At 48.0% G+C, this 13,670-nt stretch overlaps 1 protein-coding gene across 1 annotated transcript in view; it reads left to right on the forward strand.

Moving 5' to 3' along the window:
- The window catches only part of LOC119973906 (calcium/calmodulin-dependent protein kinase type 1-like), a 247,640-nt gene extending 236,948 nt beyond the window's left edge, over positions 1-10,692 (forward strand). The window contains exons 10-12 of the mRNA XM_038812513.1: positions 413-500; positions 2,034-2,172; positions 9,171-10,692. Of these exons, the coding sequence (XP_038668441.1) occupies positions 413-500; positions 2,034-2,172; positions 9,171-9,280 (337 nt within the window). The 3' untranslated portion in view covers positions 9,281-10,692. The remainder of the gene's footprint in view (positions 1-412; positions 501-2,033; positions 2,173-9,170) is intronic.
- The last annotated feature ends 2,978 nt before the right edge of the window (positions 10,693-13,670 follow it).

Below are 13,670 nucleotides of genomic sequence, written 5' to 3' on the forward strand. Positions count from 1 at the left end.
CACTGCCAAGCTGGCATTTTCTGCGCGTGCGCAGTTGGGCTGGGTTTGCCTGACGTGGGTGTTGGGGGGGATGAGTGCGGGGTAACTCCCATATTACCGTCACCCTGCCATATTGTGTTCGGGCAGGGGGGAAGTCAGGGATTGTTTTGAGGGCATTGGAGATTGGCGTCCCGATCTCTGGCTACAATGGGGAGTTCCGGCGTTGTACAAAACGGGGCTATGTGCGGTCTCGGCCCCGCGTTTCCCGTTTCGGTCCCGTTGAATAGTTGTGTTTCTCGGCACTGCGTACACTTTTTGTTCCCTTTCGGGAAAATCCGCCTTTAGTAATTTAACAATTGTATTCCTTTATTAAATATGCTATCAGTTTGCATTTGTTTGTTCGCTTACACTGAACGGTTCTGTTACCCTGCAGGATTGCCGGTGATACAGCATTAGATAAGAACATTCACGAGTCTGTCAGTGCCCAAATTAAAAAAAACTTTGCAAAGAGTAAATGGAAGGTAGGTACCTGGCGTGTTTCATATTTGTGCAGTATTTTATTCTACATGTATCTCATACAGATTTGATTCTTTAAGCTCAGGGGTCGTGCTGCTAATCATTTTGGGCGAACACTGGTTTACAGTTGCCTTGGAATATCTGCTAAGCAGTATATCTGATATGTCCAGGCCATTGATTAGAATCAAACAATTTAAATGAAATGTCTTTTATTCTCTCTCATTTTTGCCATTTCAATCCACTAGCTCTAAAACAAACCTTTATTCTCCAGAATCTCCACTGCACAATGCCATGACATTCATTGTGCAGATGTGTACAACAGAATAGGTTTTAGCACCAACCCGCTGTGTGTTTTCTTTTGGTGGAGCCGGCCCTCCAGTGGGATTTTCTGGTATTGCCGTTGTCACTGGGATTTCCCGTTGACTGCACCCCTCGCCGCCGGGAAACCCGTGCACCGTCGGCAGGACCGGAATATCCCGCCGGTGTGAACAACCGGTAAATTCCACCCTTTGTTTCATCAGTGACTATCCAATAGCAGGACGACATTTTAAAATCTGATCAGGATAGTGAAATTTCCAGGAAGGTGATGAGATTGCACAAGAAAGGGTGCAGAGGAAATTCACTAGTATGTTCCCCGGGGTCAAGAGGAGATTCACCAGGATGTTTCCCGGGGTCAAGAGGAGATTCACTAGGATGTTGCCCGGGGTCAAGAGGAGATTCACCAGGATGTTGCCTGGGGTGCAGAGGAGATTCACCAGGATGTTGCCTGGGGTGCAGAGGAGATTCACCAGGATGTTGCCTGGGGTGCAGAGGAGATTCACCAGGATGTTGCCTGGGGTGCAGAGGAGATTGATCAGGATGTTGCCTTGGCTAGAGCCTTTCTGCCATGAGGTGTACAAGATTATGAGGGACATAGTTATAAGGTAAGGGACAGGAAATTTAGAGGGGATTAGAGGAAAATCTTTTTCACCCAGGGGGTGGTGGGAGTCTGGAACTCACTGCCTGAAAGGATGGTAGAGGCGGGAAGCCTCAACGTTTAAGAAGCAGTTAGATGAGCACTTGGAATGCCGTTTCATACAAGACTATGGACCAAGTGCTTGATGGCTGGCACAGGCACGTTGGGTTGAAGGACCCTTTCTTTTTGTGCTGGAAAATGCTATGACCCTATGACTCTACAGGGAATGAAGTTGTTGACTCAGTGTCTCAGTGTCTTCATTTTATTGCAGGAGTATTAATGAAAGGAAGCTCCCTTATCAGTGAGTTATTATGGCACAGGAAACTCTTTGGCCCATTGATTCCATCTTTGTGACAGTGCTGCAGATGATAAAACATTACCAAAGTGAGGGCAGCATTGTATCTTTGTGCATTCATCTTCTCATTCATAAGCATGCATATATTCTTCCTCACCCTCCTATAGTTTGTTTTTTCTGTGTGTTTGTGCCTTCCTCTCCATCTCTCCTCTCCATTTCTCCCCACTCATCCCCGAATCTCCAACACCAGTTTTAACACTCGTGATATTTCCATTTGTCTTCCAACAGCAAGCTTTTAATGCCACAGCTGTTATACGGCACATGAGGAAACTGCAACTGGGCACCAGTCAGGAAGGGTCAGTGCAGAACACACCGACCAGTCCATGCCATGGAACACTGCTGGTACCAGGGGGAGACTCAAAAAATGGTAAGGATTTGTGAAGCTGTGTTACTGGACGTGAACCGTGCTGCAAATTCACCTCTCCAACTTGACCAGGTTTGGGGGATAGGTGTTTTCAGTGTGCAGCCTATAGTAAATTCATTCACCTCCATTATCCATCTCCCGATGGTGGCAAAATCAGGGGCGGTGCCACTTTGCTCCACCCCCGAAAAGCAGCGCACTCTATAAGTACACAGTACACTGTACCCACAACCTCAGCCATAGCCTGAGGCCAGCCCCGCGATTCTCCGTCCCCAGCCGGGCGAGTTCCCCACGGCGTGGGACACGTGTGGTCTCACCTGTTGAGAACTCAGCGTGGCGGCTGCGGACTCAGTCCACCGCTGGGGGAGGGCCGATCCGCGGACAGGGAGACCTCATTCGGGGTTGGGGGCACTGTGGTGGGATGGTCCGGGGTTCACGAGCGGCCGAAGGAAGGGACTATTTTTGCGGTCCTGGTCCGCGGGCTGCGTCTGCCATGAAGCACGGCGCAGTTGCTGCAGGCCGCTGCCGTGCACATGGACGGCCACGGACCTTTTTATAACAGTAACAGAAGAAACAGTGTACATACAATTATAAACGTAGTGCATATGCCATCTTCCTCCCTCACAGGTCCCACCTTTTCTAACACCCTGCTCTAAACTAAACTAAACCCCAACCCCCACCCCTTCCTGCTGATGGTTAATTTTCTCTAAAGAAGTCGATGAAGGGCTGCCACCTCCGGGCGAACCCTAACAATGATCCTCTCAAGGCGAACTTGATTTTCTCCAGACAGAGAAAGCTAGCCATGTCAGATAGCCAGGTCTCTGACTTCAGGGGCTTTGAGTCCCTCCATGCTAATAGTATCCGTCTCCGGGCTACCAGAGAGGCAAAGGCCAGAACGTCTGCCTCTTTCTCCTCCTGGATTCCCGGGTCTTCTGACACTCCAAAAATCGCCATCTCCGGACTCGACGCGACCCTTGTTTTCAACACATTGGACATGACATCCGCAAACCCCTGCCAGAATCCCCTAAGTTTCGGACATGTCCAGAACATGTGAACATGGTTTGCTGGCCCTCCCGCACACCAAAGAGCCTGCTCATCCGGGCCACTGTCATGTGTGCCCGGTGAACGACCTTGAACCGTATCAAACTGAGCCTGGCTCTTGATGTGGATTCGTTGACTCTGCTCAACGTGTCGGCTCTGAGACCATTCTCTATCTCTCCTCCTAACTCCTCTTCCCATTTGTGTTTCAGCTCTTCGGTCTGTGTTTCCTCTGACCCCATAAGCTCCTTATAAATGTCCAAAACCTTCCATTCTCCCACCCACACTCTGGAAACTACCCTGTCCTGTATCCCCCTTGGTGGTAGGAATGGGGAGGTTGAGACCTGCCTGCGTAGGAAGTCCCGCACCTGTAGGTACCTAAACCCGTTCCCTCCTGCCAATTCAAATTTCTCCTCCAACTCCCTCAGGCTGGGAAAGCTCCCCCCAAGCTCCCCCCATTAAACATATCTCCTATCCTCTCGATTCCTGCTCTCTGCCATCTCCGGAACCCGCCATCTAGCCTCTCCGGGGCAAACTGGTGATTATTGCAGATTGGAGACCAGACCGATGCTCCCTCTGCTCCCACGTGTCTCCTCCATTGCCCCCAGACTCTCAGGGCCACAGCCAGCCAGCACGGAGCTGGTGGAGTACCATGCCGGGGGGGAACGGCATAGGCACCATTACCAACACCCCAAAACTAGTGCCCTTACATGATGCCGCCTCTACTCACTCCTACATCCCCCCCCCCCCCCCCCCCCCCCCCCCCCCCCCGCCCCCAACCACCCCCAACCACCCACTTCCTAATCATGGCTCTATTCGCCGCCCAGTAATAATTACTAAAGTTTGGCAGCGCAGCCGGCCCTCCCCCTGGCTGTGCTCCAGCAACCCCATTTTAACTTGTGGAGTCTTACCCGCCCATACAAAGCCAGAGATCACCTTGTTGACCCGTTTAAAAAAGGACCGTTGAATAAAGATGGGGAGACACTGAAACACAAACAGGAATCTCGGGAGGACCGCCATTTTTACTGCCTGTACCCTCCCAGCCAGTGACAGCGGGAACACATCCCACCTTTGAAAATCCTCCTTCATTTGGTCTACTAGCCGGGCCAGATTTAGCTGGTGCAGTTGTTCCCATTCCCGTGCCACCTGGATGCCTAGGTACCGAAAGCTTCCCCCTACCACTCCAAAAGGCAGCTCCCCCAATCGTCTCTCCTGCCCCCTTGCCTGGATCGCGAACATCTCACTTTCCCCCATGTTCAATTTATATCCCGAAAACCAGCCAAAATCCCCCAGAATCCTCATGATTTCTTCCATCCCTTTCAGTGGATCCGACACATATAAGAACAGATCGTCTGCGTATAGCGAGACTCTGTGTTCCATCCCACGCCCGGACCAGCCCCTTCCAGCCCCTTGAGGCTCTCTACGCAATTGCAAGCGGCTCTATGGCCATAGCGAACAACAGCTGGGAGAGGGGGCGTCCCTGCCTCATCACCCGGTGCAGCCTAAAAAAGCCCGATGTCAGCCTGTTCGTCCGAACATGAAGCCCCGTCCAAATCCAAACCGCCTCAGTATCTCCCACAGATAATCCCATTCTACCCGATCAAATGCCTTCTCTGCGTCCATTGCGACCATTACCTCCATGGCCCTACCCTCTGGGCACATCATAATTTCATTCAGCAGCCTTATTACCTAGGCCACCAACTGCCTGCCCTTAACAAATCCCGTCTGGTCCTCCCCAATCACGTCCGGAGCGCAGTCTTCAATCCTTGAGGACAAGATCTTAGCCAACAGTTTGACGTCTTCATTTAGTAGGGCGACCAGTCTGTAGGAACCGCATAGCTCCGGGTCCTTATCCTGCTTCAGGATCAATGAAATAGTGGCCTGTGACATCGTCGGGGGAAGCCCCCCTCGCTCCCTTGCCTCATTAAATGTCCTCATCAGCAGTGACCCCAGCATCCCAGAGAACTTGTTGTAAAACTCCACTGGGTACCCATCCAGTCCCGGGGCTTTACCCGACTGCATGGCATTCAGCCCTTCTGCTATCTCTTCCAACCTGATCGGGGCCTCCAGTCCTACCAACTCTTCATCAACCTTCGAGAACCTCAGCCTCCTTAAAAGTTGCCTCATCCCCTCCAGCCCTTCTAGGAGTTCCGACTCATACAGCCAGCTGTAAAACTCCTTGAAAGCCTTATTAACCCCTGCTGAATCTCCGACCAGGTTCCCATCCCTGTCCCTGACTTTCCCTATCTCCATGGCTGCCTCTGTCTTTCTAAGCTGCTGCGCAAGCATTCTGCTGGCCTTTTCCCCATATTCATAAATCGTCCCCTTCGCCTTCCTCAGCTGCTCCACCGCCTTCCCTGTAGTTAACAAGCCAAACTCCGCCTGTAGCATCCGTCGTTCCCTTAGAAGCCCTGCCTCTGGGGCCTCCACATAACTCCTGTTGATCTGTAGTATTTCCTTTATCAGTCGGTCTGTCTCTGCTGTCTACCTTCTCCCTGTGGGCCCGTATCGAGATCAACTCCCCTCTTACCACCTCCTTCAGCGCCTCCCAGACCACTGCAGCCGAACCTTCCCCCGTGGCGTTGACTTCCAGACAGTTTAAATACATTTACTCAGCCGCCCACATATCTCCTCATCCACTAAAAGTCCCACATCCATGTCTCCAGTGCAGGCGTTGGCCACCCTCCTTGCTCACCTGTAGGCCACCCAGCGCGGGGCATGATCTGAGATCATGATCGCTGAATATTCAGTGTCCACCAGCCCCGTCAGTAAAACAATGTTCAGGATTTAAAAAATCAATCCGGGAGTATGCTTTATGCACATGCGAGTAGAAGGAAACTCCTTCACTCTCGGCTGCCCAAATTTCCATGGGTCCACCCCCCATCTTCTCCATAAACCCCTTTAGCTCCTTTGCCATTGCTGGCACCCTACCTATCCTTGAGCTAGACCGGTCTAGCCCTGGGTTAATGACTGTGTTGAAGTCTCTGCTGCCCCCCCACCCCCACACCCATGATCAGCTTATACGAATCCAGGTGCAGGATCTTCCCCAACATCCTCCTTATGAACTCCACATCATCCCAATTTGGAGCGTACACATTCACGAGCACCAACGGCAGCCCTTCCAGCTTCCCACTAACCATGATGTACCGTCCCCCACATCCGCAACTATTCTTCCCGCCTCAAATGACACCCACTTGTTGATCAGAATCACGACCCCTCTAATATTAGAGTCCAGCCCCGAGAGGGAAACCCGCCTGACCCATCCCTTCCTTAATCTGACCTGGTCAGTTACTCTAAGGTGCGTCTCCTGCAACATCGCCACGTCCGCCTTTAGTCCCCTCAAATGCACAAACACGCATGCCCTCTTAATCAGTCCATATAGCCCTCTTGCGTTCCATGTGATCAGCCTGGTTGGGGGGCTTCTTGCCCCCCCCCCCCCCGCCAATCAGCCATCACCTTTCTTGGGCCAATCTCCAGCCTGCGCCCCATGCATTCACATGCCCGTTTTCCCCCCCCATCCCCGGAAGCCTCCATCACCGACCTCCCTATTGTCCTACAGCAAAAGTTCATCCCCTGGTCAGCAGAACATTTCCCCCCTCCCCCCTCCAGTAAAAGCACTATACAAACAGTCCCCTTCAACAAGCATAAGATCTGCTCACCCCCCCACTGCGCTTCCCCGAGCTAGCCTGCCCAGCTAGCTTGGTGGCCCCCGCCCATGGCACCAAACATTTTCCCGCCTATTGTTCCCTCCCCCCTCCCCTGCTCGGACACACATATGCAAATGAAAACAATCCCAACCCAATTGCCCAAAAGAAATACAAAGAAAATCAAAAAGAAGATCCAACATCTAACATTCACACCTCCTTCCCCCATCAGTGCAAATGCAAACTTTAACTCACACAGCTCATCCGCAGGCCCCAAGACGATACAGAAGGCATTACAGATAACATGCAAAAACAAAAACTTTTTCAAACATGAACGCTGCAGCAAAGTTCATTCCAAACACATCAGTCCGCTACCAGCCCTTTCCTTCTAGCCAAGTCCATTGCTTTCTCGGGCGACTCTAAGTAGAAATGTTGCTCTTCGTGAGTGACCCAAAGACAGGCCGGATACAGCAGTCCGAACTTAACCTTCTTCTTGAAAAGTGTCAAAGTTATCTGGTTGTGCCCCGCTCTTCTCCTGGCCATGTTCGCACTCAGATCCTGACATATATCCTCCCACTTACAGCTCCGTGTCTGCCTGGCCCACCGTAGGATACACTCCATGCCCAGGTACCTGTGGAGTCTCACCACCATTGCTCTTGGGGGGTCACCTACACGCGGCTTCCTTGCTGGCACTCTGTGCGCCCTGTCTACCTCCAAGGGTCGGGAGAACGTCCCCTCTCTCAGTAACTTCTCGAACATACCCGCTAAGTATGCCCCTGCGTCCGTTCCTTCGGATCCCTCCGGGAGACCCGCGATTCTCAGGTTCTGCCGGCAGGACCTATTTTCTAGGTCCTCCACCTTCTCCAGGAGCCTTTTCTGTTGGTCTCTCAACATCGCCACCTCCACTGCTGTTTGATGTTCCTCCTGCTCAATCAGTGCCTTCTCCACTTTCTGGACTGGTCTTGAGCACCCAGTCTGAGTTCCAGCTGCGCAATTAATTCCTTAATCGGGCCCAAGCATTCCCGTTTCTGCTTGGCGAAGCCCTCCTGGATAAATTGCATCAGCCGCTCCATTGACCGCTGGGTCGTCGAGCCAGGACTCTGGTCATCCGCCATGCTTTCCCTCGCTGCAGCCTCAGCCCCAGCCTTCTCCGCTCGCCTATTTCTTCCTTTGCGAGCACTCCTGGTCCGCCTCTCCAAGCACTGATGTAGGATTCCCCGTTACAGTTGCATCCAACATCAGTTTTCCAAATCTGATCCGACAAGAAATCGGGGAAAAAGGTCCAAAGTTCCGACCCGAGCGGGAGCCACCTAATTTGCGACCTACTCCTTCGTAGCCGCCACCAGAAGTCAACGCCACCGCTTTCACGCCGGTGTGGGGACTTGGTCTCTCAAACGGAGAATCCAGCCCATTGTAATCTGCAAATCTGACCTCTCCATTTCAAATCACGGGAGCAGTGCCTCCTGGTTGATTTCACTGTTTGGGGAAACTGGAGGTATTGACAGGGGGCCAGTCAGGCAGGATTAGTTATTCTGCTATTAGCAGGACAAGACAGACTGAACCAATTAATGACTTCCCAGAGAAGAAAAACTCACTTCTAGATTTAATTCCGATGACCTCAGGATTGATCAAAGGTGCACCCTAGAGTCTGAGTGGTCAGTTCTTTCCCACTGAAATCCAAACATGTTCCTGAAAATCCACTTATGCCAGGATCATGCCAGCTGCTGGTCACCAGTGCTGATACCACCAGAATAAGCTGAACCTGTGGGACAGCCCCATTTTGAATGGTGAGGGTGAGCATACATTCCACTATCGACACTTCTCTTTGGAAAATTGACTTGACAACCTCTGCCGGGGAAACTGTCTCCACAGCTCCCCCTTGTGAGGGGATGAAGGACTGTGGGCAAAGCATCCCGCCTGTCCCTTCTCCTAATTCAGACTGACATCCAAAGATTAGTTGACCTGTGCGAATGAGACAATGGGCACTGGAAACATAGTGAAACCCTGTGTTCCCACCTTCCACTGCATCGCTGTTTCTTTAAGGGACAAAGGCTTCATCTTTTACTACGCTCTATACCAACTGTATTCACATGGTAGTGGAGTTGGGGGTTTTAAGGGGTTCAATATATATTGGGCTTTATGGACCAACACTTTGTTTCATGGAGGTGTATGTATGACAGTTTTTTGTGATCTGACGGTTGTCCTTTCAAATCGTGCATTTTCTTTTTTCACGATGGTGCAGTTTTATTTCTAATCACTTACAAGGTATTTACTGTTGGCGGGCACGATTTGACAATAACAATGACCTGTTTCTTTCCCAAGGTTCACCGTGTGAAGAATGCTCTCTTCCCTCGCCACATTCGCCAGTACAAACGGACCAAAACTTGCTGACCAACCATTCTCACAGTTGCCACTACTCCAACCGGGTCTAAGTTCAGATGGAGACCACTAACGTGCTGGTTATTGATGACATGGCCTGGGCTCAGAGGCAGATTTTAAATGTAACAATCATTCCATTCTCAGCACATATTACCTGAGAGTCTTGTGCACGGGGCCCTTCTGAATGTTCTTAAACTTTCCTGTTCCCCGGAATGTCGAACCAGTAGAACTTGAGAACTGCTGCCTGTAATGTGATTATTACTTCTGGGTGAAAGGGGGGGGGGGGGGGGGGGGGTGCCGCTGGGTGAGCTGATGGTGCGAGTGACATTCAGGAGTGGTGAGAATTCAATCAGGGCTTGTGTTTTTAACTTCCAATTCTGGAAACTTGATTACTTGCAAATCGGAGAGATAATACAGAATAAGTTTGAGGTCAAATCTTTGTGACAGCTGAAAAGCTGGGACAGGAACCTAAAATATTTTAAATGTTTTAAATTTCCAATTGAGATTTTCGTTTTTAAATAAAAACAAACAGAAAAATATGAGTAAGTAAGAAAGGGCTCAATAAATTCACACACTGAAATCCAAGTGAGCTTGACCCATGCAATCTCTTCCTTTATATGATGGTTGCTTGTGCAAAGGTCATCTATTGATAATTGCTGTTTTAATGTTGCTGATACTTTCAAAATATCTAAAGAAGATTGTTCCAGGTATCGTCGAAAGTGCCACACAGGTTTGACCTGATATCGAGACTGTTTTGCGTGTGTATGTGTATATAAATATGATGAATTTAGTCAAATTATCTCTTAAATCGGGACCAACCCCCATCCACATGGCATCCGGATTCCTGCACCATCTAGGTTTGCAGCTTGATTAATGTGGACTATCACAAATGATCCATTCGAGTGTCTGTGATCACACCTTATCTGTTTTTAAACCCAAATGGGTAATCGGATCAACATTGCTTTGTACTTACTTGAAATGCTCCATGAACCTCCACTGCGAGGGCTACAATGTTGTATGATAAATGGATAGTTTTAAGTCCAGCTTCTAATGCTCCCACAGATCCAGGAGTCACCTTAACAGTTGTTTGAAATTGTGCTGCTATGGGGAATATTCAAACTTGCCAACCAGTACCATTTGATTAACTCAGTGATTTTTTTCAGTTGAAGTGGGAGAGTGGTGGCTTTCATTGGGCCTTTTGTACTTTCTTTTTTATGGATCTTCAATAGGTTACACCATTTAAGAATGCTGATTAGCTGAAACTCTTGTAGCTGAATGTTGGATAAAGTATTAGAAAAAGATGATTGGGTTTTGTAGAGTCCCTAGATTTTCATCTCCTTGTAACACAGATGATAAAATAGAGGTTAACCATCTGCAGATACTCTTTATCAGATGTTAACTTCAGTGACATTTATTCCATTCTGTTCTTAATTATTTGATAATTGTCTAAATGAACAAAGAACAAAGAAAAGTACAGCACAAGAACAGGCCCTTCAGCCCTCCAAGCCTGCGCCGACCATGCTGCCCGTCTAAACTAAAATCTTCTACACTTCCGGGGTCCGTATCCCTCTATTCCCATCCTATTCATGTATTTTTCAAGATGCCCCTTAAATGTCACTATCGTCCCTGCTTCCACCACCTCCTCCGGCAGCAAGTTCCAGGCACCCACTACCCTCTGTGTAAAAAAAACTTACCTCGTACATCTCCTCTAAACCTTACCCCTCGCACCTTAAACCTATGCCCCCTAGTAAATGACCCCTCTACCCTGCGAAAAAGCCTCTGACAATCCACTCTGTCTATGCCCCTCATAATTTTGTAGACTGCTATCAGGTCGCCCCTCAACCTTCTTCGTTCCATTGAGAACAAACCAAATTTATTCAACCTCTCCTCATAGCTAATGCCCTCCATACCAGGCAACATCCTGGTAAATCTCTTCTGCACTCTCTCTAAAGCCTCAACATCCTTCTGGTAGTGTGGCGACCAGAATTGAACACTATACTCCAAGTGTGAGTTAACCCTTTACTAAAGCTAGATGATGCTTAACTTGGGAATATTGTAACGTTGTTTAGCATGGTTTTAATTCTAATCAGTTGATGAAATTGCACATGTATAGGTTTGAAATACTAAGAAAGGCTAAGTCATGGAATTATACAGATAAAAATCAGTCTTAACTTCCCCTCCAATGTGTACATGCAAGCACTTGCAATGTGGTGTAAGCAGGATTGCTATTTCCTACTCTGTTTCTATTTAATAGGATCAATTCTGGGGAAACAAACATCTGTAATATGAAGGGCCTCCTTCAATTTCTCTTTTGACTTATATTCCTTCCAAAATAGTTTTCTGTCGGTGCAGTGCCGTTTTCATGAAAAACAGCAGTCAACCCCTCTGCTTTGTGATATGCTGGATTGGGTTGGTTGCAAGTGAGTGAATTTGGTATCTTCTATGATGGTAACTCACTTACCACGATGTGACTCAGCTGATGGTGTTGAATAGGCTGCTGTCATATTGGCACTGTAATCATCTGCCAGTTCCAATACAACTGCAAGTACACATTGAGTAAAAGGGCCCAATGCACTTTATGTTTGGAGCTGTATAGCTCTGGCAAATCCCAATGCCTTCTCCTGGGTGTGTAATGTTACTAACTGGGAAAATTTGCTTCTCACTCACCGCAGAAGGATTGGCACTTAAGAACTGAGAAAGTCCTGTCGATAATGGCGGACTCAGTTTTTAATTTGTTTTTGAGTCCTGAAATCCATGAATCCACGAGTTTCTCGAAACTTGCTGGTCACAAAGCTGGCCTAGGTTGGCACTCAGTAATACTGCCAGCATGACTCAGTTGCACTTCAACTAAGGTGCCAACCATATATCAGCCTGCCTCGATGATATGCCAGTCACACTACTGCTTTGTCTTAGTGCTCAAGGGCTCAGAATAAGGACTCCAACAAGCGTTCAACAGAAAATATAAAATATTTTTGTTTAGATGAGTTAAACCTGAGAATAGAGTTGTACACATCGGTGGGTGCTAGCTCTCTAATGCGCAAATAAGTGAAAGGCGAATCGTATTATTGAGCGAGGCCAGGGCAGCACGGTGGCGCAGTGATAGCACTGCAGTCTCACGGCGCCGAGGTCCCAGGTTCGATCCCAGCTCTAGGTCGCTGTCCGTGTGGAATTTGCACATTCTCCCTGTGTTTGTGTGAGTTTCGCCCTCACAACCCAAAGATGTGCAGAGTAGGTGGATTGAACATGATAAATTTCAGCCTTAATTGAAAGAAATGAATTGGGTCCTCTAAATTTTTTTTAAAAAAATTATTGAGCGAGGCCCCTTCTCTGAACTTAAATGAACCAATTCTGTGGTATTACTGAAAAAAAAAAGACATGTTGGCAAAGCTTTTGGCCTTGCACTCAGCGGGACACAAGAATGCCAAATTTCAAAGGGAGCAATAATTTATACTGCAAGAGAAAAGGGATGCTGATTGGTTGGCAAATGGGCTCTGATTGATAAAGGCACATGGAGCCACCAGGGAGCTATTGTTGCCCCCCCCCCCCCCCATCCTTTTGTTTATTCAAAAATGTGCGATGTTTAGAGATATTCCTTTTGCCTGCAGAGGACAGGTTCCTGTATATGAAGATATGTAGCTTCTAGCAAGTGTAACTGAGCATAGGGGAACAATAGTTTTGTGGTGCATTCACCATAAGCTATGTTTTGAACAATCAGTTGACTTATCAACCAATCAGCACTCCTTTTCTCATGCAGTATGAATTATTGTTCCCTTTGAAATTTGTTTTTTTTTGCATCTGTCCTGATGATGCAAGGCCAAAAGCTTTTACAGCGCATCTCTTTTTGTTTCAGCAATAAGTTCCATACTACCAAGCCATTATTTAATCTAACGTTGTGGAGTTCATAAACCATCAACGGCAAACAGTAAATGTTGGAAATATAGTTTTCTTTAAATCTAAGGTTCCGATAAAATGATACATTCTCTTCCAATGCATACTCTAAAACTTTGTTGCCATAAGCTATTAGTAATGAGCTGAGGGGATCCCTGAAGTTTCAGAATATATGACATGCATTGGACTATTTAACACCATCCATTGGCCAATTGTGTCCCTCAACTAGTCAGAAAAACAAAGTTAAAGTTCAGTAATGGACTGGACAGTGTGTAGTGCTGGCATGAGGGGCATAAATGGAGATTTGGGCTATCATTAGTAAGTGTAATGGGGAAATTTGAATGGGTGTATTCTCTAGCAAAACTCGTATAAGGAGTAAAATATTTACTTCGGAAATTTGGACAATTCGAATCGATATTGTAATGTGGGCTTCATCTGATTCCCCCTGACTTTAAAATTTGCATTTAAACACTCTATTTTTGTCCTGATCAAATGACTTAATATTGGGTACAAAAGCAAAGGCTTGAGCTTGGGTGACCTTTAAGTTTGTCATTG

Source organism: Scyliorhinus canicula, chromosome 11 (genome assembly GCF_902713615.1).
Source record: "Scyliorhinus canicula chromosome 11, sScyCan1.1, whole genome shotgun sequence".
Taxonomy (NCBI): domain Eukaryota; kingdom Metazoa; phylum Chordata; class Chondrichthyes; order Carcharhiniformes; family Scyliorhinidae; genus Scyliorhinus; species Scyliorhinus canicula.